Source organism: Corythoichthys intestinalis, chromosome 9, assembly GCF_030265065.1.
Source record: "Corythoichthys intestinalis isolate RoL2023-P3 chromosome 9, ASM3026506v1, whole genome shotgun sequence".
NCBI classification, from domain to species: domain Eukaryota; kingdom Metazoa; phylum Chordata; class Actinopteri; order Syngnathiformes; family Syngnathidae; genus Corythoichthys; species Corythoichthys intestinalis.
In genome coordinates, this window is record NC_080403.1 from 1,450,171 (window position 1) to 1,474,390 (window position 24,220).

Below are 24,220 nucleotides of genomic sequence, written 5' to 3' on the forward strand. Positions count from 1 at the left end.
ATACATTATATCTATTGCTCCGCTGCTGCTCAAGAGGAAGTGATGCAGGTTTCGCCCATGCGCAGACCCAATCAGTTATCCCCGATCGTGACAGTTCCATCTATCAAGCATGGAGCTTTCATTAATGTCCTGTCATAATCACAGTGTTTTTTTGTTGTTGTTGTGTTTTGTTTGATTTTTTAATAGTTATTCTGACCACTACAAAGAAGGCAAGACAAAAGATGGTTACAAGGTAAAATAGATTGTTAATAGTTAAGTGTATGTTTTTAATATACAGTGGTACCTCTTACGAACGTCTCTACATACAGAATTTTCATGTTAAGACACGCCTCAATGGGAAAACATTGCCTCTCATTATGAAAGATATTTCAGGATACGAAAGGCAAAAAAATAGTATGGCTGGTACTCGAAACTCCCTTAATTTACTGATCATAACATAGCTGCTCTGCCATTGGCTATTGCCTAGCATTCCTGGCACCCATTTTGCTACTGTTTTTGTGTAGCCCAGCGTCCTCTTCATTCGCACCCAGTGTTCTGACAGCTTTACGTGAGTGTATAAACTTTTATTCTTTTCTCTATTGTTGTTGTTTTTTTTTACATTTTGCACAACGCTGATTATATGTTTATTGTGTATTTCATTGTAACATGTATTTGTTACATGTTTTGATGCATTTTTATGCATTATAAAACATTTAGGTCTGAATTTTGGGGGGCTTTGAACGGATTAGGGCATTTACATGGAAAACACGTCTGGAGCCTGAAGTCTATTACAGTAATGAACATTGTGCCATCAATGATAACAGATTATAATGTCAATAAATTATTAATCTTATAAATTATGTAACGGCCGTGTTATGCAAGTCACCTTTGTGTAAATCCTTGGTGTCATTTTCCCATTTAGTATACGTGTCATCATTAAAAAGACAGCTACTGCAGGACTTTGTCTTTTTAGGATGCCTGTTCGTTCAAATTATTTTTTGGGATTTCATTAACTGCTAACTTTTTTAAATCTCAAATAATAATTTAGACAGCAAATTGTGTCCTTGACCACCTCCCAGTCAAAAGTGATTGGATGTTTAGCGTTGTCAACAGCACTGAAATATTAGCATTCACAGCATTTCTCCAAGTTTAAGTGACTTGTACATCTGACCTTGTCAATGGTAGCCAAAGAGCTATTTTTGGCTCACTTCCTTGTAATTTTAGAGCACTTACGAGTCACTTCCTGTACATTTGGGGCCATTCCCATTTTGGATAATTTCCTGTTGACTTTAAGAAATTTCTGGGCCACTTCCTGTTGATTTTGGGGCATTTACAGGGTACCTCCTGTTGCTTTCGGATCACTGCTTGTTAGTTTGAAGGCATTTTTGGGCGCTATGACAATCTAAAAGGATTCTGTATGTACATAATGAATGCGCTACAACGTGCCTGTCTGGCAAAACAAGCCTGTGAACCTGATTGGACCCCTGGTGGTCCTCTTTCAGCCCACGGGTTGTTTGTTTGCCACCTTTGGACTACAAAATCAGGAACGAACTCATTCCAAATTTGACATTGAAATTAAAAGTCATGAAACAAGTGTTTGTTTTCATAGCGATATATTCTTTTTAATTTTGTTCAGTGAGTTCATGGCAGTTCAGCTGTTATACTTTGTTCAAGGTGTTCACTTAACATTGCAGACATTTCCTCAAACATGTATTTCAACAACTTTGCGTCAAGGCCAGTTGCAGCACTTGCAGGAGTCATAGTAGATAAGACCAGGCTGGCAGCGGTGCAGGTAGGTGTTTCCCAAGTAGCACTGGAAGTAGGTGCCTTTGTCAGCTGGGTTTGTGTATAGACCATCCGGGCGGCCGCGACAGAAATCAGCAATGGGGTCTCTAGTGGTGGTCGGAGCTGCGGTGGTGGTGGGCTTAGGGGAGAAGCCTGTAGAGTGAGACATGCTATGTAAATAACTCTTGAAAGCGTTTATGAGTTAAGAACTTTACTGCTGCCACGTTTCCTACAATATGAAACTGATATGGACCATAGACAACATCACTATTGACGTGTCACTTTGTCATTCTTTGCGCGATGCCTTATCAGAGGGGGCCAAGCTTCATTTAGTGATAGCCGAAGACTGCACACGCTGTTGGATATAAGCTTAGATTTACTTACGATTGGATTTAACAACGAAATTTGTACCGCATACAAACAGGAAGGATTGTCTCAGGAGTAATTTGTTTGAGGATTTAAGGTAAATATGATATTTTTCGTACCATACATGCGTGATTGAAGCATTTATTTGCAGGAATTTTCTTTTTTGTTTAGAGATGGAGACGGCTAATTTTCTCACCTGACTAGCCTCATAGTTTACTTTTAACCAAAAATCGAGACTGATTTACATCCGTATCTATAAAGAATTCAGGGATGTAAGCATTTACTCACAAGAATTTTCGCCACAAAAGCTCTGTTTACGCCAGGCGGCCGCTAGCCTCATTCGCTAGCATAGTAGCAATGTACTTCGCCAATATAAGTAAAATAAACACTAACTGCATGGTTTTATTTGGTTTTAACCAAGAACCGAGACTGTTTTACGTCCATATATATAATGAAGTCAGGGATTTAAGCATTTATTCACAAGAATTTTTACCACAAAAGCTCTGTTTACGCCAGGCGGCCGCTAGCCTCATTCGCTAACATAGTAGCATTGTACTTCGTCAATATACGTAAAATAAACGCTAACTGCACGGGTTCTTTGCTATTAACCAAGAATCAAGACTGTTTTATGTACATATCTATGAAAATTTTGGGGATTTAAGCATTTATTCACAAGTATTTTCGCCAGAAAACTCCTGTTATACCAGCCGGCCGCTTGCCTCATTCTCTAATAGTATATAGTGTATAATGATAATAAAGGACTATTCTATTCTATAATAAGTTGTGATTGTATATAGAATTTATGAATAATCTATTTAAATATTATTTATAATTGATTCTGCATGTTTTCCTCAAGTATTAAGTTTCTGATGGTAAATTTAGTGATTTATTAGCTGTTGAAAACTTGCAGTAAATAAAAAAATATATATAATAAGCTGCTATCTTGCTCAAAAACGTATATGTTGCATATTGCTATTGATCTTGAAAATATAGGTGATTATCTCTGCATTTGGTGATTTTTGTGCCTCTAGTGTATAATCTGAGATTTTTATAGCCATTTTAAGTTGTGTTATACTTATATAAAAAATAATTAATCGGAATTTTATAAGGGAACGACTTTGAATTTTTTGATGCCGCTGCTCATGGAGACTCATATTTGACTAAGGTAGGTGCCTGTTTTGGTTTTTTGATTAGTATCAGCTTTGGTTTTGTAAATATTTGAATTTGAAGTTTCTGAAAATAGGCCCCCTACAAATCGGCCCCGTTTCCCATGTCATGTCAATAGGTTATGAAGTGTATGTATGGACTTTACAGTAAGCAATCTAAGGGACAATATTCACCCATTGACATCCTGAGGTGGTTGATGAGTGGATACGAGCCAGCTCTACAGAAGGATCCACTAAAGTCATCCATGTCAAGAGTCCACACGTGGGCACCTCCCAGGTTCATGCCGGTCATCCACTGAACCTTAAATCAGATTAAAGTGGAAAGAAAAGGCAGTTAGAAAGCTAAAATAAAGGAATGAATGCTTTATTTTGGACACATGCCAGACAAAAATAAGAAAAATAAACCAACCAAAGAAAAAGCAATTAAAAAATCAGACAAAACCAATGAGACACTTAATATAAGAACAACAATAGTTCATCATATAACTAGTCCTCATATTAACAAAAGTAAATAACCCTATACAGGAAAATCCTGGGTTACTAACAAGTTCCGTTCCTACACTGGCGACGTAACCCAAATTTCATCTTAAATCGGAATTAACCCTTTAACTAACCCTAAATGCCCCCTAAATCTCAAAATAACAATGCAAAAACATATACGTCATTGTACTGTCCTCGCCAAGCCTTTGGCACTAAATCCTAGCTAGACAGTGAGCTAAGCTCTTTCCCCTCTCTCTCTCGCTCGGCTGCACTACTTCTTCGTGGGAGCAAATGCGCTCTCCTTCGTGTGCACGCTCTTCTTCATGTGTGCCAATACGTTCTTCTTTGTGTGTGCATGCCCTCTTATTCGTGTCAGGAAGTACTACCTGCTCTACGCTTTCTGCGCCCCCAAAAAAAACATGCATCATAAAACAAAAGTCAACATTATAATCAAATACGAAATTTGTATAAGATTTCGTCGACTAAAACTAGACAAAGATGAAAATGTTTTGAAGGGACTAAAGACTAAAAAGTTTTTGTTTTCAAAAGACTAAGACAAAAATTACAAGGGCTGCCAAAAACAACACTGCATGGGAATTGTTCAAGCTTCATTATGACCATCAGCATGGAAGGCACCATAAGAAATGGATGGATGGATGGATGGATGGATGGATGGATGGATGGATGGATGGAGAGAAAGATGTTCGGTTACCTTGGATGAGAAGCTGCTTTTGTCATCATAGCCTACCCAAGAACTGCCACTGGTGGCATATGGAACTTTTTGTTCTTCAATCCATTCAGTATGAGCACTAGTGAGGAAGTTGCAGACCTGGCAGAACAATCCATAATAAGCATTTTGTCTGATTAATAGTTCTTACCTGCACCATTTTAATTTTGGAACAGCACATTTTTAAGTAAACTCATAGACTTCATTATGATATTGACAGGACACATTCCCTAGATAGAGCACCACGCCTTCAAGTAAGGGGCCGTCCCACACTCCTCTTCAGTCGGTCGCAGTTATTCTCAAACACATGCAGTGATTTAGGTTGAAAAAGTACGAAAGCTGTACCGCATACAAACAGGAAGGATTGTCTCAGGAGTGATGTGTTCGAGGATTAAAGGTAATTATTATATTTTTCGTACCATGCATGCATTTAGAAACATTGTGAAAAAAAATCAATGGGAGAAATTAACCGCTACGGCATTGGCGTCATCATTCGCAATATTTACGTAAAATAAATGCTAACTTCCCGGTTCTTTGCTCTTTTAACAAAGAATAGAGACTGTTTTACGTCCATATCTGTCAAGAATTCAGGGATTTAAGCATTTATTCACAATAATTTTCAACGTAAAAAGCTCTTTGTGGTGATAAGGTGGCGCCACAGTGGCTTAAAGACTAGCAGCACATTCGACATATTTACGTAGAATAAATGCTAACTGCCCGTTTTTTTTTGTTGTGCTTTTAACCAAGAATCGAGACTGTTTTACGTCCATATCTATAAAGGATTCAGGAAATTACGCATTTATTCACAAGAATTTTCAACATAAAAAGCTCTTTGTTGTGATAAGGCGGCGCCACAGTGGCTTAAAGACTAGCAACACATTTGACATATTTACGTAAAATAAATGCTAACTGCCCGTTTTTTTGTGTGCTTTTAACCAAGAATCGAGACTGTTTTACGTCCATATCTATAAAGGATTCAGGAAATTACGCATTTATTCACAAGAATTTTCAACATAAAAAGCTCTTTGTTGTGATAAGGCGGCGCCACAGTGGCTTAAAGACTAGCAACACATTTGACATATTTACGTAAAATAAATGCTAACTGCCTGTTATTTTTTTGCTTTTAACCAAGAATAGAGACTGTTTTACGTCCATATCTAAAAAGAATTCAGGAATTTAAGCATTTAGTCACAAGAATTTTGAATGTAAAAAGCTCTTTGTGGTGATAATGGGGCGCCACAATGGCTTAAAGACAAGCAGCACATTCGACATATTTACGCAAAATATACGCTATCTGCCCGTTTTTTTTTGTTTGTTTTGTTTTGTTTTTTTTTTGCTCTTAACCAAAAATCAAGACTGTTTTACGTCTATATCTATAAAGAATTCAGGGATTCAAGCATTTATTCACAAGAATTTTCAACGTAAAAAGCTCTTTGTCTGTGTGTCCACTCAGTCAGCTTTGACGGACATAGGCCTACTATTAATCGGCTCCACGCCCGTGTTCCAACAATATATTATGAAGTCTATGGTAAACTTTAATAGCAATAAACTAAGATTTTACATCTAACACATTCCCTACCAATGGCGTATTGTATTTTATAATCCAAATGCTCTGTGCCAAAGATGTTTTGTGTGTGTGTGTCGTTTTTTGTTAACCGTGGAGTGTCAAAGCATCTGTTTATTGAATTCCAGACAGGATTATTGACAGCAAATTGCTAGCAGGGGGCAGCGATGCACCGATTCCCAAATGTTATTTCAGTTTCTTTAAAAAGTCAACTCATTCTTCAGATGTTGGAGTTAACACAAAAGTGAAATACCTTACACTTAGTTTTTTCTTTTCACGGAAAGCAAATTTTCTTAATTTGTTTGGGGAGAAGTTTCTTGATTTAATAAAATTTTACCAATTTTCTACTGCTTACTACAAATAAAACAATGAAAGGGAGTTGATTCCGTCATCTGTTAAGTGTATATTAAGTGTATGTGTAATTATTGAAGACAATCTTTTAGTCTTGAAAGGTCAGTCAAAAATAATCTAAAATGAGCACCATATTTTCCGCACTATAAGGCGCATCAGAGTATAAGGTGCGCCTTCAATGAACTGTCTATTTTAAAACTGTTTTCATATATAAGGCGTAGTAGTAGTAGTAGTAGTAGTAGTAGTAGTAGTAGCAGTAGTAGTAGTGGTTTGGGTTGTGTTATACATCCACTAGATGGTGCTGCGCTAAAGGGAATGTCACACCATGATTAACCAATTTTGATCCTTATATAAGGTGCATTGGATTATAAAGCACACTGTTCTTTTGAGAAAATTGAAGGATTTTAGGTACTAGTTAAAATAGCTGGCATTTGAGTTTACTAAAAAAAGATCATCTTCCGGATCTAAAATGTTTGACCTCATAGAAAGCCCAGAAACCGGGAGTGCGAGTGTAGGGCCCGGCGTCAGCTGGTCCGTTTGTTGGGGCTCCCAGGCCAGCAGAACCAGTAGTAAGGCGGTACGTTCTTCCAAATGAAGGGAAACCCAGGAGCAGCTTCTCTGCTGGTGCTCCCAAAGCCAGCCAATGGGACACAGTAGAGTTCTAAAATTTTTGAATGAATATAATGCATATTGTGTTATGCCAAGATTTAAAGAAAAAAAAAAATGAACGTGTTTAGTGATTGAAAGTTTGAGGTATGATTCTTACAATATTATGGTGTACATGATTTCCCATGTCCATTGAACTTGAGTACAGAGGGCTGTTGTGTCCGGTGGCTGCCTCCCAGTGTCCGTGGTAGTCGTAGGTCATCAGGTTAATGAAGTCAAAATGTCTGTGGGTTTTAAAGATGTTTTTCTTTTAATTACAGCCAGAATCTTTAATGTTCATTTTCTGTACTTCCATTTTACAGAAATATGGGATTTGTATTATAAAACACGGGCGCTTTTATTTCAAATACAAAAACTCCAACAGACACTGTAGGTGAAATGGAGCACTGTCTTTGAAAGCTTAGTAGTAGTACATAAACTATCCAGCATGCGTGTGCACTGCTATTGTGCAACCCTTGTATGGAGAAAAGTCACGAGCATGACAAATTTGGACCGAAACAGCTGTTTTTAGATGGGACACAAAATAAGATCCTCGGCACTCCCTGCTGTGAGTGACTTCTAGCGGCCCTAACTCGGAGTGGACAATGCACCTTATTTGTTATCCGTATTATTGTTTTATTTGTTGCTCTGGGATTGTGTGTCGTCATCTTCTGTTTAATTCGATACCATTTGAAATACAGTGGTACCTCAACTTACGAACGTCTCTACATACAGCATTTTCAGGTTAAGACGCGCCTCAAAAGGAAAATATTGCCTCTTTTTAAGAAAGAAATTTCAGGATAAGAAAGGCAAAAATACAGTATGGTTGGTACTCGCAGCTCCCAGAGTTTACTGAATGTAACATACTTATAGCTTTTCTGCCATTGGCTATTGCCTCGTATTCCTGGCATCCAATTGGCTAAGAGAGACCGCTACGGTATGTGTGTATCCTAGCGTCATCTTCACTCGCCCCTCATGTTCCGACAGATTTAATGAGTGTATTAACTTTTATTATTTACTCTATTCTTGTTTTGGTTTTCTTTTACATTATGTTCAACTTTGATTTAATGTTTTTTGTGCAATAATCTAATTGTAACATGTATGTTACACGTTTTGATGCATTTTTATGTATAATTAAAAGATTTATCTCTGAATTTTGGGGGGCTTGCAACGGATTAGGGCATTTACATAGAAAACGCATCTCTACTTACAGAATTTGGGGTTATGAAACTAATTCCAGAATCAATTAATTTTGGAAGTAGTGGTACCACTGTAGCTGCATGGATTTTACTTATGGCGGAAAACACAGACTGCTCTTGCACTCCTCTTTAAAAGAAACTGCTGTATTTTAAGCCAAAATAACTGTTGTGTTTGGTAGAACAATATGTCTATATGCTTCAATAGCAGATTCATGGCACATTAAGCCCCTGAACTATTGTTAATATGTCCGTTTTACCCTGGAAACCTCTATTTACAGACGTCGCGCAACCGCTTTTGTTTCAACCCAGCCACAAAAAGAAGCTCAGTAATTATATTTATTATTCGAAATGTCTGTCATTTTTAGCTTAGAATCATTAATTGATGTCTAATATTTCGTTGATAGATATAAAAAAAAGAGGTAAAAAATTAATCACAAATTACGTCACAATGAGAAAATTGGTGTCTGTAAATAAGTCACCTCATAGCTATCGCTTAAATTTTTTTTGTCATTGTCGCATTTTCTCTGATATGTTAGATGATAAATAATCGATCAAAACAAAGAGAAATAGAAAAAAAAAATTAAAAGAGTAAATATAAGAAAAAGAAAATGTTGAATGTATTACCATGTTTCACACATAAAATCCCCCAAAAATCCGGCTCTGGCCATTCACAGATGTGTCTTGACACTCGGTGATACATGCTGCATGGAGTTTTTGGATCAAAACGAGGTAAGTACGCGATAATATCTCGTTAAAGTCATGGCGTCTGTAATTTTGTTCTCGTGTGCTTTCACCTCCAGATAGGGTTTTGCTATTTAAAAAACTTTCTTTTTTTTCTTTTTTTTTTTTTTCAAAAGCCCTCCTGTTCAAAAATGTTCTTCCCCCAGAAAATTGAGATTTTAAGCTTTCCAATGATGTATCACACATGCATATCAGACAATTTTGAAATTTGGCCAAGTTGGGAGTCTCAGAGCAGAACTTCAAGTGACCTGAATGTTTTCCGCCTTATACATATGTTGGTAAGCAGCTTAATACAGTAGTACCCTATTGACCCGAATATAAGACGGCCCTGATTATAAGACGACCCCCTCTTTTTCAAGACTCAAGTTTGAAAAAAGACTTTTTGAACAACAAATTAATTTTTATGCAGGAAATAATTACAGTACATCCGAAACAAATGATTATAACCAGGGGTGCACATAAGTGGTCCGCATGCGCGCATGCGTACTGAACGTAGACAAACGCGCTGGCCCTCAATGGCTTACATACGCTTTTGCGTACCGATGGCTGACCACTGTATTTGCGGCGGACACGAGAAAATACCTTCTCAAAATGTCGAAGAGGCAGGCCCCACTGAGTAATTATTTCCGTGTTCCCCCAACCCCGTCAAAAGACAGACAGACGACAGAGACGTCACCGGAGCTACCGAAAAAAAGGACTTTTGCTGAAAAGTGGCTGAAGGAGGTACCATGGCTAGAAGCAAATGATGCTCGCACGGAAATGCGGTAAAAAATATGCCGTGACAATCCCAATGTCGCTGATAAGAGCAGCGCATTTTATGTAGGGTCAAAGAATTTCAGCCATCCAAACTTTGAAAAGCATGAAAAAAACAGAGAGCATGTGGCATTTAAGCAAACTATCGAGGTCAGACAAGACCCCACTCGCGCTATGGACAAGTGGCGGAATAAAGGTAATGAACAGCGCCATGCACTGACAAACCCGTTTTTGCTCGCATTTTACAAAGCTAAACATGCACGTTCAATGAGTTCTTATGAGGAGGACATCCCACTTTTACAAAGGCTTGGAGTTCATGTGAGAGCCACATAATGCCCTTTATTTTGAATTGGAGCTTTTATGTTTATTTCTTTCCATTTCACTTCAAAGGAATGGCAATCTTGTTGTGCCAGTTGATGTTAATCAAGCATTAATTGTTAATATAATTAATTAAAGTTAATTAGCTCTAAGTAAAGCTTGTCATAATTTTATCGCCTCAGGCGGGTCGGCTCTCAAGCTCAATGAGGACCAAGTCACATCTCCAGGTCCTCCTCTGAGAACCTGGGCAAAAAAAATATGTGCACCCCTGATTATAACAATATATTTGAGAGAAAAAGCATGTTATTTTGCCTCATTCAAATCTTAATATCGGAACATTTAAATATGTAAACTAAAGTGCAATCACATTCGTAAATGAATGGCTTCTGGTTTTTTAAATGTAAACAAACCTATCTATTGTGATAAAACAACAAAATTGCAACAACTGCATTAACCATCAAAGTGAAGTCTAACTGTAACTGTAGTCTTGAAACAAAACTGAATAAGGAAAAACATTGCAATAAAATAATGCAAACTGGTTAAACATTAAAGTAGCTGAGATCTATCATGACAGAACATTGCTTCAATGATGTCTGGCGGCATCTAGCGTTGTGAATGGGGAGAGTAGCTGAGATCTCTCATGACAGAACATTGCTTCAATGATATCTGGCGCCATCTAGCACCGTGAATGGGTATAATGTCTAGACCGCAATTTTTCAGTCTTATTTCAATGCAAAAAAACACCGTGTTATATTCGGGCCAATTCGGTATTTGAGTGATTCCAACTTACGGTGCAATCAGTTTGACCTCATAAGCTCTGTCGATGGTGTCGCGGATTGAGGCGACATTGGCTGATAGCAGTAACTGAGTCTTTCTGGTGTCTTTGGCATCCTTCTCAAAAGCTGCAACCAATTCCTACACAAACAACATGAATCAGCTGAAGGCATTGTTCTGATCATCTCTCATCACATCATTCTCTTGCTTTGAGAAAAAAACATTATTTACGAGCTAACCTTGACCAGCAAAGTGAACCTTTCCCTGTCCTGCTCTGGGCTCCCGTTGTGCGCCGGATATTCCCAAGCCAGATTCAGACCATCAAAGTTATGAGTTCGCAGGAAGCCGATGGCTGACTTAATGAAGGCAGCACGACTCTCGGGCCTGGCAACCATGGCTATGAATCTGTTGACACACATCCAATAAAGAGAAAATGATGACAGAACAGGAACATTTTTGCAATCATTTGGCAAAAGCTACTTACGGGCTCATTCCGTTGACCGTGCCTCCAACTGACAGCAGAGTCTTTAGTGCCGGATTACTAAAACACAATAATGAATGAATTCAACTCAAATAAGTCAGTGAGTATAAAGATTTAGCTAAAAGCTATAACAAAACCAAAAATGTTGATCTCACAATTTTTTGAGGTTGTTGAGTCTGGCATACTGCTGCTGATCATTCCACTCAATGGTGCTAATTTGGTTGAGGCCGTTGATGGTGGCAAGCGTGTAGATAACATGCGTGCAAAGGAAGGGGTCAATGTTGTCTGAGGTGAACTTGGCGTGGCCAGGTCTATACTGGGCCCAGTTGGTCATGTGGCACACCAACTTATTGGAAGAAGCTGAGAGCAGACACAGAGGTAGTAAGTAATAAAATTGAGTGCACTGTAAACAGAAGTTTAACAAGCTACAAAAAAAAACAACAACTAGAACTTAATGGCAGATTGCAAGTAACCATCAGTTGCATACTAGGCATGTGTCGGTTACTGGTTTCAAGGTCACTGATTCAAAACCACTAAGATTTTCCTTCATACCGTTGAACAGTATTAGTTTGGTTTTTTTTGTCCCAAAAATGCAGCGAAAAATGACTCGGAGCAGCAGCGCTCATCCCTCCCATCCAGTTTTTGCTCTGTCGGTGACACTGCTGTTGCTGTCGAAACTACACCTGACCTTTTTTCCCCCTCAGAAGAGTCACTAGAATGGGAGTATTTCGGTTACTGAAAAGAAACAGACGGCCGCGGCTTAGAGGAGGAAGGACAGCTGACGTGCAGGCAACATCTCTAACATGATTTCACATTAACGTGAACATCATCCTGGAGAAAACTTACATTCCGACTTTTTGGAGGTTTGCGATATATTGCGATATACAGTATATGGTAATATTAAAACTAGAAGAATTTTCACCAGATGACTTGAATAGATTTGTTTGGGAAGACTTTGGCCACATTGTATCCACATAATACAGTTTATTCCAGGCTAAGGGGATTCATCTGTGAATTATAAAGATTGAAGTATATAAAAGGGATCCAGGAGTCATTTATGAAGCAAAACAGAAGTTTACGTGTTCAAAAAAAACAACAAAACAATTTCACATCCTGTGATAGGACTATTGCGTATGCAAATATTGCGATGCCGATGTTCAAACGATATATTGTGCAGGCCTGATATATATGTGTGTGTATATATATATATATATATATATATATATATATATATATATATATATATATATATATATATACTGTATATATACTGTATATATATTTGAATTTATTTTGAAATGTTTTTACTTTTTTATGGAAAATAATTATTTTTGTTATAATGTTTAGCAGCTTGAACTCTGGCTGTGGGTTTAGTTTAGTATAAGTTCAGTTGTTTATTTTTTGTTATTTTATTTATTGATTTTAACATTATGTTCATGTTGATGCTCCAATTTGCAAATATGTTTTGGAAAAAAAAAATCCTGTTCAATGGATTTTAAAAATTTTTTCTAAGCCATACATCTCAAAATAACACAAAGCTATAATTGCAATACCGTGATACTGTGAAACCCTGGTATTTTTGCTTAAGGTTATCATACCGGCACATGCCTAGTGCATACCCCCACCACTGTACAAGAGTGTGCAGCACATCATTGGAAGACACGCTGCTCTCACTGTTGGTTTTCATTGGTCAATATCTTGTTTACCTGACTAATCTTGCTAGTACTCGTGTTGCTACTATCTAGTGCTCAATTACGGTATAGTTGCACAGGGCCTATCGATTGCGCTGGAGGCATGGAAACGAAACTATCAATTCACCATGAAAGAAAAAAGAACAAACAAAACGCGGTCTGTATGTAATGTAACACAGGCTACCATTTGAAAAGTAGTGGCGTAAAAAGTACCACTTCTTATTTGTACTGAAGTAAAGTACAGATACACAAAAATGTGCTTAAGTACAGTAACGAAGTGCTTTTACTTCGATACATTCCACCACTGCAGATGAACAACATAATATGGTCAGTCATGCAAACGGCTTACCCATGTGCAGGGCTAGGAGGACGCCCAGAGCTGCAAAAGCAAAGGAAGCGTGAAGTATGAATATATGAAATATATACTTTACACGATCTGCTAAAACGAGCAGAGCATTATAAAATGATACCCCCCCCCCCAAAAAGGACTGCATCAAAGCTAAAATGATTTTTTAAAGAAATTAAAAATAGCACTGTTAAATGCTGTCAACATTTTTAATATAGTAAAACCCGATATTTGTCTTTTATGTTTGTTTGGGAACAATGAAATGATCTTTTCAGCGCCTATTTGAATCAGTAATTTACCTGTGAGAAATTTTGTCATTGTGCTGTTTGTTGAGGCAGTCTGCTGGGCCTATGAACCTAATTGGAACAAAAACAATGTACATGAAAATAAGGCCATGAGAACGAGAAACAAATCTAAGACCTATGAAAAATAAAATGGCTGAAGGGATTGCATCCATATTTAACCAAGATTTAAAATATATACAGTATATTTTGCTATGGCAAGCTGGAGTGCAATAAGAAATTCATTTTTTCAGTTCATGCCATCAAGATGAGAGGATCTCCTTACCTTACTGAGAGGATCCGAAGAACCAGTGAAGAGTTTGGCCACACTTGCCGAATTTATATTTTGCTCCTTCGTGACTAATAGATGACAAAGACTAATAGGTGACAAAGTGCAATTGATAAAGACTATAGTGGGCGTCTTTTTGATTGAATATCAGCCCATTCTGATTTGAGGTCAGAACAAACTTATCAGCCATCATAATTGTTAGGAGGAAATGGTGTAAATATTTTGTCTTTCTATGCCTTCAGTGATTGATTGCTCGACTGGCCCAACCTGTCTTGGGCTCAAAGTCAACCAACAAAGGCTGACACAGTGAAAACAAAATGGAATGTGAACAAATTTTTATAATACCATGGAGCACATTTTAAAAACTATACATTGGTCAGTTTTACCGACACATGAAAGGTGCTTTAAAAACATGTTTATTGTTTGCGTGCATGGATTACAGTAATAATGCTATTAAGCGACATTTCGTCTTCTGTCAAGATTCATCCTGACCACAAACTTTATATCTGAATCAAAGCGGTGTAAGAAGCAATAAAGAAACAAAAATATACAAATAAATAAAATTGAAAACAAAGGTTTTTCAAAAGTCTAAGTTGTTTTAGCCGGCTACACAACTTAATGTATTTTGTGATTCGGAAATTACAAACACAATAGTGCAACTCAGTAATATTAAAGGAGCAATATGGAAGATTTGCACTTCAATTATTAATTAAATGGCCCTGATATTTCCATAGACATTAAATAAACATGTTTTTTTGGGGGGGAAATACGTCTAACACGGTTGTCAATGATCAAGTCTCATTTTAAAAGTCCATTGTCGGCCACCAAAAGTTATTGTATTGATTCTGTGTTTCCGATGGATGTGCCACCCTCCACCAATCAGCCAATTACGAGGTAAGTTCTTGGTCTTTATACTGGTTGCAAGAGCTCTGGAGGCTTCAGAAATGAAGGTTTGCAGAAATAAAGACCAGGACATGCATTTATAGACGGCATGCACTTGAACTACAAGTATGTGTACAATTACGTGTTCTTGTACTACAAACCTGTGTACCAATACAAGTACAGTGGTATGAAAAAGTATTTGAACCTTTTGGAATTTCTCACATTTCTGCATGAAATTGCCAAAATCACACAGATGAAAAAACTGTCTCCTTTAACTAAAACCACTCAAAGAATTATAGGTTTTCATATTGTAATGAGGATATTAAGCAAACAATGACAGAAGGGGGAAAAATAAGTAAGTGAACCATCGCATTTAATACTTTGTTGGCCCCCCTATGGCAGCAGTAACTTCAACCAGATGCTTCCTGTAGCTGCAGATCAGTCTGGCACATCGATCAGGACTAATCTTGGCCCATTGTTCTCCGAAAAACTGCTGTAGTTCAGTCAGATTCCTGGGATGTCTGGCATGACTCGCTGTCTTTAAGTCATGTTACAGCATATCAATGGCGTTCAAGTCTGGACTTTGACTTGGCCACTCCAGAACGTGTATTCTAAATAGATTCTGAAGTTGATTTACTTCTGTGTTTTGGATCATTGTCTTGTTGCAGCATCCACCCTCTTTTTAGCTTCAACTGTCTGACAGCCTCTGGTTTTTCCACAAATCATCCTGATAAACGTTTGAATTCTTCCATTAATGATTGCAAGTTGCCCAGGCTCTGAGGCAGCAAACAGCCCCAAATCATGATGGTGTTGATGTTGCTGAGCTTTTCCATTTTTCCTCCACACATGACATTGTGTGTTACTCCCTAACAATTCAACTTTGCTTTCATCAGTCCACACAATATTTTGCCAAAACTTTTGTGGAGTGTCCAAGTGCATTTTTGCGAACATTAAACAAGCACAAATGTGTTTTTTAGACAGCAGTGACTTCCTCCGCGGAGTCCTCCCATGAACACCATTCTTTTCCATAGTTTTACATACAGTTGATGTGTGCACAGACATATTTGACAGTTCCAGTGATTTCTGTAAGCCTTTAGCAGTCACTCTAGGGTTCTTTTTTACCTGAGTATTCTGCGCTGAACTCTTGGCGTCATCTCTGGTGGACAGCCACTCCTTGGGAGAGAAGCAACAGTGCCAAACTCTCTCCATTTATAGACAACTTGTCTGACTGTCGATTGATGAACATCCAGACTTTTATAGCTGGTTTTGTATGCTTTCCATGCTTTATACAAAGCAACAATCCTTGATCGCAGGTCTTCAGACAGCTCTTTTGACCGAGCCATGATGCACATCAGACAATGCTTCTCATCAACACAATTCTTACTAGGTGTGAGTTTTATAGTGGGCAGGGCAGCTTTAAACCGTTCATCAGTAATTGGGCACACATCTGACTTAAATTGTTTGGTAAAAATTGGTTTCCTGAGGCAGAGGGTTCACTTACTTATTTTCCGTCTTCTGTCATTGTTTGCATGCATTTCTTATTAAAATATGAAAACCTATCAATGTTTGGGTGGTTTTAGTTGAAGCAGACACTCTTTTTACATCTGTGTGATTTTGACAAAGATCAGATCACATTTGATGGTGATTTAATGCAGAAATGTGAGAAATTCCAAAAGGATCAGATACTTTTTCATACCACTGTATGTGTCCTTGCATGAAGTTGAACCACAAGTACATGTACCAGAATGTAATTGAACTATAAGTACGAGTGCTTGCATGAACAGTAGTTGAACGACAAGTATGAGTACTTGCATGTACTTGGACTACAAGTACTTGCATGCACTTGAATTACAAGTACGTGTACTTGCATATACTTAAACTACAATTATGTGTACTTGCATGTACGTCTACTGTACCGACCAGCACAGCAAAGCTACCCACGAAATTTCTTCCAAAATTTCATTTTCTCGTTCCTGATTGAAGCGGAACATTGGTATAATGCAACTTGATTCTCCATTGCGAAGCACTTATCTGGCAGCCCAAACAGGAAGGAGATGTTGCGATCTTCAATATTTTCCACCATGTTGCTCCTTTAAGGCAACACCACTACGAAAATGACAATTTAATATTCAATAGAGTGTAGCTCAGCTTTTTGGGGGGATTATCAGCAAAAACAAGTTCACATAATAATTATGCTTGAGTTCAACCTGTTCCTTTGTCGTAAGTTTTACATAATAGCTGTCAAGATATACAGTGTGATTAATCACAATGTTGACATTGTGCTTTGGTGGCCAAACCGATCATCAATCAAGTCAGGAAGTTTATATTGACTTATCAGCAAAAAAAAAAAAAAAAAAAAAAAAAAGTTGCAATAAAATAAAACACATAACATGTGCATTTTAAGAACTGTCATTATTATCAAACAACAGGGATGATAAAAGAAACATACAAGGCCAGTAAAACAAATACAGTACACAAACCATTTTGTACAACTCACATGAAAATAAATGACATTTTTTCAACTGACAAACAGTATACATTTCAGTGTCTATCATTACAAGTCACTGATGGTGTAGTGGTACATTCGTTGGTTCTGCTTCCTCTTAGTGGCAGAGTGAATATGAGAAAAGAATGGTTGTCTGTGACAGACTGCTTACCAGTACAGGGTGTCAGCTGGTATTGCTTCCAGGTCGCAGCGAAAATGAACTGGAGTGGTTCAGATGGATGAATAGTGTACAATTACAGCCAAGTGAAAGACAAGACATTAGCAGGAGTTACAAATTGGCCATTATAATGCTTGACGGTAAACATTTTCAGACACAAAGAGAAATAATGAATACAGCAATTTTGTTTTAGTTATGTTTTCATGTAATCCACTTCAACAACCAGAAAGTGGTAATTCCTGCTGCTAATATTTGGCAAAATTGGCACTCAATTTGTTTGCATGATTTACATCCTACAGAAGTGTTAGTCATTTAGAATGGTCACTACTACAGTTTAAAATAAATTAAGATATCTACAATCCTAATCTGGTACCACTGTAATATGGCAAAAATACAGAACATGCGAAAGCCAAAAAGTAAATGTATACAGTTCCACAGTTTCCCTTTTGTACTTGACCACAGCTGTTCATGAGTTTTGTGTTTGTTTTAACCATTATTTACCAATTACCACCCCCCACACCCCCTCGCCATTCCTTCCTCTTAATACTGTACCGAAAGTGTGGGCATATATTCATAAAGAACACTTACGTGCAATGTTGGGATTTGACATTAGATCGAAATGACAACATATATACCAGGGGTTCCCCTACATATAACAGATTGTGGCGCACCGCCACATCAAAATAAAAGCCACCACGCCTTGAAAATGAGATTTTTTTATTTTAATTTTAAGGCCATTTCAAACTAGCAGCAGCCTAGTGTGAAGGGTTCAGCGGCAACCTATTCATTGTGTATTGTAATGGCCGTAACTATGCACAACCCCCTTAAGAGACGATCGAACTGGAGAGCTGTGACGTAGGGGGGAGCGAGTAGGAAGAACGGGAGAACGGGCGAGATAGAGGGATAGCGGTCGCATGTCGCGGCAGCCCGCTGTTATTTTGTTATTGTTTTTTTTTTTTTTTAAATATTATTATTGCTGCCACAATAAAGTGGGTAAGCCAATACCGACTCCTCTCCTTCTTCCCCCATCCTGGGCATTACAGTATTTTGGATCAGACTTTTCAGCGAAAGTGAGTGGTGGACGGCCCTCTTGGACGGGACGGCAAGTTTGAATGAATTTGCGCCAAGAGGCAGGACCCAAAATGGAGCTTTGCTCTATTTCAGAGCTCCGCCGCGCTAACGTCAACAACGCATCCAATAGCAGAGGGACAGACGTACTTATATCTGTGCTATCAGGCTGTTTCTGTATGGCGTTATATTGCTGCCACTATTCTGAGCGAGCAGTGATGGATTTTGAGCACAGAAAAATAGATTTCGAGCACATAAAAGTATATTGAGAGATCAGTTAAAGATTTTGAGCAAGCAATCCTCGATTTTGAGCACAGAAAATAATATTGAGCAAAAAAAAAAATCTACTCTGGGCCGCTCAAATCCCCCCAACTGCTTTCGCTCAATTTCTCGACTCCTGCGCTCATCAGGCTGTTTTCTCTGCTCGCTCTGTTGAGCACACGCGTAACAAACGTGTCACGATGCCAACCAATCAGAGCTGGCGGAAGTACACGGGTTGGCTGTTTGCCCTCGAATTAGATCACCTATTACATTCGCCCGGAAAAAGCAAAGGAGAGGGACTCGAACGGGAGAAGGGTGACTTAATTGAAACAATATATGATAGCATTTATTATCATAATTATTGTCTCATGTACTTTAGTGATTGTAATATTAGGTCTTGTCTTTCATTGTTTCAATGAAGTCAAACACCAAATAAAAGGAAAAAGAAGGATTACAACATGTAAATCGTACTATTGCTAGTAGAAAAAAAGTTGTATTATTACATAGGGTAATGTAGCTGTAATCAGCTACGCATTTTACGTACATGTACCGTAGCTGAGAGCTACGACATTAGCCTGCGGAATGAAGTATTTCAAATAGACCTTTGTTATGGTTCTTGGGAAAAACATGAGGGGAAAAAAATCTCAATTTCACTGTGGCACAACATGGTAAGGCTGTCCGACTCTGATGCAGCCCACAACTACGGCTTCAGAAAATCCTAGGGGAAACCCTGTATACTGTATATATATTTTTTTATCCCAAAAGGTTATCAATATGGTCCTGGTACGAATCGATACATTGTTTTAAAAAGCTGTCACGTTTATTTTTTTAATTTGTTTTTATAAAGTTGCTTGCAAAATTTTCCACTAAAATAGATTCTATCTTAGCTCATTGGCTGCACTACACCTCCAATTGATTTTGACCAGGAAAGGGTTTATTCACCCCCTCCCAGTCAAAATAAATTGGTTGTCTAGTGCTATATTTTTTCTAATGCTATTCCAAATATTGCGAATGATATCCATGAAGTACTACAAATTTATTTTCAATTATAAGGATCCACATACTGTAATGTACTTTTCAGAGACTCCAATGACCACTTAAAATGATTGTAGTTCCTAAATGGCTTTTACTACATGTTTGTGAAACCTGCTAAAATAAGACTGAAACTCTTCAACCACATCTATACCTATATTGTGGTTGTGTCAGAATGCATGAATGTGTAAAAAAAAGCAACAGCTCTTATAGGCTACAGTAGGTATAATTTCCCCTTTAAAACTCAAGTGTAGGACTACACAATCAGACAGGCCTATATACATCCCCCTGCCACATTCAGAGACCTTTTTAAACCAAAAGGTGACCTTATTTTTGTTTTAACTTAATGATTCCTAACCAAAATATTTTGAGAGACTTTCAATTTCAATTCAAGTTAGTTTACCAAAAAGCCGAATGAAATTACACGACTGACACAATTGTGAGAAGAAACAAGCCAATGATCAGAAGAAGTGAATGACTGTAGACTACTGCCTCGCTCTGCACCATCATGCCAGTTCCTGAAAAAGGCAAAGATAGCAATTATTTAGCAGAATTCAACATGATGGTTATGATGCATTGTCCTCACTTTGATTTAAAAAATAAATAATTAAATACATTTTTAAAAAGGCAGCATTGCAAATTTTCTTGGGTGCATATGCTTAGCTTTTTTTTTTTTATTTTTTTTAAATAACACCTTTCTATACCAGTAATGCAAAAACAAGGCTGTCACCTGAGTCCCGTGAGACAATAATCTCATGTGAGGGTCCATCTCCACCTTCACCCCAGGATCGTATTTCCAATACGACGTATGCATCATCTTTGGGTAGCGGCAGGTTCACTGATGTCTTCGCCATGTCCAAGACCTTCAAAACTGCTTGCCCCTCATGCTTGTACAAAACCTGTCATCATGGAAGTAACAGTTGTGGTGACCTTAAAACCAAACCCTAAATTAAAGTCATTTAAAATCGCAACTTTCTGGCTCTAGGAGACACCAGAGCCATGTAGAAAGAGAGTTGCTACACTCCTATAGAGCTCGAGTATATGATTTTACTTCCGGGTAGTACTGGGTAATGGAGCCTCAAATAGTTCCAAACAGCTCTATGACGGGGGCGGACCCTATTCATTTGAATGGCTGGATGTCAAGTATTTTCGGAGGTAAGTTGAAACGGGGGTTTCCAGGGTAAAAGGGACAAATTAAAAATAGTTCGGAGGCTTGATAGGCCATGAATCTGCTATGGCAGCATATAGACATATTGTTCTATCAAACAACAGTTTCTTTAAAATTCTTAAAATACAGCAGTTTATTTTAAAGAAGGTTGCAACAGCAGAAACTGCTTTTTCAGTCTTGTCTGTGTTTTCTGCCATATATATACAGTGGGTCAAATAAGTATTTAGTCAACCACTAATTGTGCAAGTTCTCCCACTTGAAAATATTAGAGAGGCTTGTAATTGTCAACATGGGTAAACCTCAACCATGAGAGACAGAATGTGTAAAAAAAAACCAGAAAATCACATTGTTTGATTTTTAAAGAATTTATTTGCAAATCATGGTGGAAAATTAGTATTTGGTCAATGCCAAAAGTTCATCTCAATACTTTGTTATGTACCCTTTGTTGGCAATAACGGAGGCCAAACGTTTTCTGTAACTCTGCACAAGCTTTTCACACACTGTTGCTGGTATTTTGGCCCATTCTTCTATGCAGATCTCCTCTAGAGCAGTGATGTTTTGGGGCTGTCGTTGGGCAACACGGACTTTCAACTCAAGAATGAATGGGGCCATGTATCGAGAGATTTTGAGTGAAAATCTCCTTCCATCAGCAAGGGCATTGAAGATGAGACGCGGCTGGGTCTTTCAGCATGACAGTGATCCCAAACACACAGCCAGGGCAACAAAGGAGCGGCTTCGTAAGAAGCATTTCAAGGTCCTGGAGTGGCCTAGCCAGTCTCCAGATCTCAACCCCATAGAAAATCTGTGGAGGGAGTTGGAAGTCCCAACGACAGCCCCAAAACATCACTGCTCTAGAGGAGATCTGCATGGAGGAATGGGCCAAAATACCAGCAACAGTGTGTGAAAAGCTTGTGAAGAGTTACAGAAAACGTTTTGCCTCCATTATTGCCAACAAAGAGTACGTTACAAAGTATTGAGATAAACTTTTGGTATTGACCAAATACTTATTTTCCACCACGATTTGCAAATAGATTCTTTAAAAATCAAACAATGTTATTTTCGTTTTTTTTTTCCCCACATTCTGTCTCTCATGGTTGAGGTTTACCCATGTTGACAATTAAAGGCCTCTCTAATATTTTCAAGTGGGAGAACTTGCACGATTAGTGGTTGACTAAATACTTATTTGCCCCACTGTATACACAAAGACGGATTCCAAATTTTTGTGTGGATGAACTTAAGTGGAATGCAGAATCCTGATCTCGACCTGACCTTTGGTACGAATTGGGGGAGAAACTGAGTGCAAGGCCTTCTCATCCACTGTCAGTGTGTACATACTGTAACTTCACAAATTTCTTCGGAATAAATCGTCAAACCATTCTTATAAAAATACTCCAGAATAGTTAAAGCTGTTGTGGCTAGACTGGACCGGCCGTCGTCATACTAACACCTATAGTTTAGGAATGGGATGTCACTAAAGTAAGTCGAGACAGGTGAGCAAATATTTTTGGCAATATAGTGTACATTTTTGTGACAATTGATCATAGTGTTCGGACATCAAGCAACGTTATGTGTTTTAGATTCTCCGCTTGGAAGACGTAGCATACAACAAGACAAGATAGTGGCCAGTGACTATGGTACTCAGTCATGGTGAGTAGCAAAAATTACAGTATGCTATTTAGCATAGATCTTTCCCCACACAATTTTAGGATATAATACACTGCCTGCAAATATACAGTAGATCTCAACTATGAATTTCCAACAAAGCATATACCAATATTGAGAAAGAGTATAAACCATTTCATCTTGTTTAAAAAAGAGAGTGGATTTTTTAAACATCTTGTCTTTACAGTGTTTGCCATTTTCAGTGGTCATTATCTTTGCAAAACATACCCTTACACTCAAAAAATAAATCACTTAGCTAAGTATTTGCCCAGAGTGTACTGCAGAATAGTCATTGTAATATTATGAACTTTGATTTCGTTTTATTTGCTTTTATTACTTACCAAAGTAAAACATCAATCTGAATGTGGAGTAGTAATAATATAAAACAAATGATTAATTAGCCATTTTATTTTTCCTACGAGACAGATTTATTGGTTACATATTAATTCTTCACTCAATGCCTCAAAGGTACAACAGAGACATACGTGTTTTGTATAATGTTCCATGTGATTATTTTGGGGCGTGATTTCAGATTTCAGTTTTTTTTTTTTTTTTTTTTAAATTAAGGCCCAACTCAGTTTGAGGATGTAAACTGTAAATGTATTATTGGAAAGAAAAAAAAATAATAATAAACTGGTGAGATTGACAGTTTCAAACTGGGCTCTTATGGTAGTCAGACAGAGCAAAATAACACAAATAAGGTGGATAGTTGTCAAGAGCCATCGAGCGGAGACCACTCACTTTGTAACCCAGTACTGCTGACTCATTGTGCATGACCTTCACGTGGTCCCATCGCACAGTTACCCATGAGCCATCAGACCTCCATGAAATGTTTCCAGGTGGGCGATTAGGAGCTGCAACAAGAACCAAATGGTTAAGTTACAATCATCCAAATTCACTTAATAGTTCACTTATCATGTCATGAAAAGTAATTTCCATCATACATTAATTTTGTGGCAGTGAACCATGAATACAACATGCAGCTAAATATCTACTATTCTCTGACATTATATACTGTAGGGCTGCAACTAATGCTTATTTTAATCATGGATTAATCAATTAACTGGGAAGGGGGGGAAACCATTTCATCTCCACTGCTTAATTAAAAAATAAGACATTATTTCAAAAGTGACAATTCGGGAAATGCTTAGAAAAAATATTGTGATTGTGACACTGCTTTGGTCTATCATTTTTTTCGGAAAATAGACAAAAATGTCGATCAAGGTTAAAATATACTAAAAATTCCAAGCATTTGGACAACTTGAAGTTAAAACAGTTAATCGACAACTATCCATATAGCTGTAGAATTATTATATTAATAGATATTACTGTAGGAGTGTGAAAAAATTATTGTGATACTTTGTATCCCAAAAGGTTATTGATACGCTCCTGCCAATAATCGATATATCGTTTTAAAAAGGGGTCACTCATAAAAAAAAAAAAAAAAGAACCAAAAAGTTGCTACCAAAATCTTCCACTGGACTAGTGTCTCTGTTAAGTTTGAGTCACTGCCTATTCATTTGGGGACTTCCGGTTCTGTAACTCAAA

At 37.7% G+C, this 24,220-nt stretch overlaps 2 protein-coding genes across 3 annotated transcripts in view; both read right to left on the reverse strand.

The window, feature by feature from the left end:
- Nucleotides 1-1,584: 1,584 nt before the first annotated feature.
- chia.1 (chitinase, acidic.1) lies at nucleotides 1,585-14,183 on the reverse strand. 2 transcript variants are annotated; one of them, XM_057845826.1, is made up of 12 exons: nucleotides 13,934-14,183; nucleotides 13,666-13,722; nucleotides 13,370-13,399; nucleotides 11,485-11,689; nucleotides 11,333-11,389; nucleotides 11,088-11,253; nucleotides 10,865-10,989; nucleotides 7,185-7,308; nucleotides 6,897-7,079; nucleotides 4,489-4,605; nucleotides 3,471-3,597; nucleotides 1,585-1,917 (listed from the first exon to the last, which is right to left on the reverse strand). In XM_057845826.1, the coding sequence occupies exons 2-12, from the start codon at nucleotides 13,682-13,684 to the stop codon at nucleotides 1,709-1,711; spliced, it is 1,362 nt and encodes a 453-aa protein (XP_057701809.1). In that variant the 5' UTR covers nucleotides 13,685-13,722; nucleotides 13,934-14,183; the 3' UTR covers nucleotides 1,585-1,708. The 2 variants fall into 2 exon arrangements, with proteins under 2 accessions (XP_057701809.1, XP_057701810.1); XM_057845827.1 differs by lacking the exon at nucleotides 13,370-13,399.
- Nucleotides 14,184-14,336: 153 nt separating this feature from the next.
- The window catches only part of cntn2 (contactin 2), a 66,930-nt gene continuing 57,046 nt past the window's right edge, over nucleotides 14,337-24,220 (reverse strand). The window contains exons 21-23 of the mRNA XM_057845825.1: nucleotides 23,414-23,526; nucleotides 20,573-20,741; nucleotides 14,337-20,360 (exon numbers count right to left, since the gene is read on the reverse strand). Coding sequence (XP_057701808.1) covers nucleotides 20,263-20,360; nucleotides 20,573-20,741; nucleotides 23,414-23,526 — 380 coding nt within the window. The 3' untranslated portion in view covers nucleotides 14,337-20,262. The remainder of the gene's footprint in view (nucleotides 20,361-20,572; nucleotides 20,742-23,413; nucleotides 23,527-24,220) is intronic.

Bases quoted from the DNA above. Each gene is read 5' to 3' on its own strand.
- chia.1 (XM_057845826.1), bottom strand. The intron at 10,990-11,087 runs GTTAGCTCGTAA...TTGTTTGTGTAG, and splicing joins GGTTCACTTTGCTGGTCAAG to GAATTGGTTGCAGCTTTTGA. The intron at 3,598-4,488 runs GTAACCGAACAT...ATCTGATTTAAG, and splicing joins AAAGCAGCTTCTCATCCAAG to GTTCAGTGGATGACCGGCAT.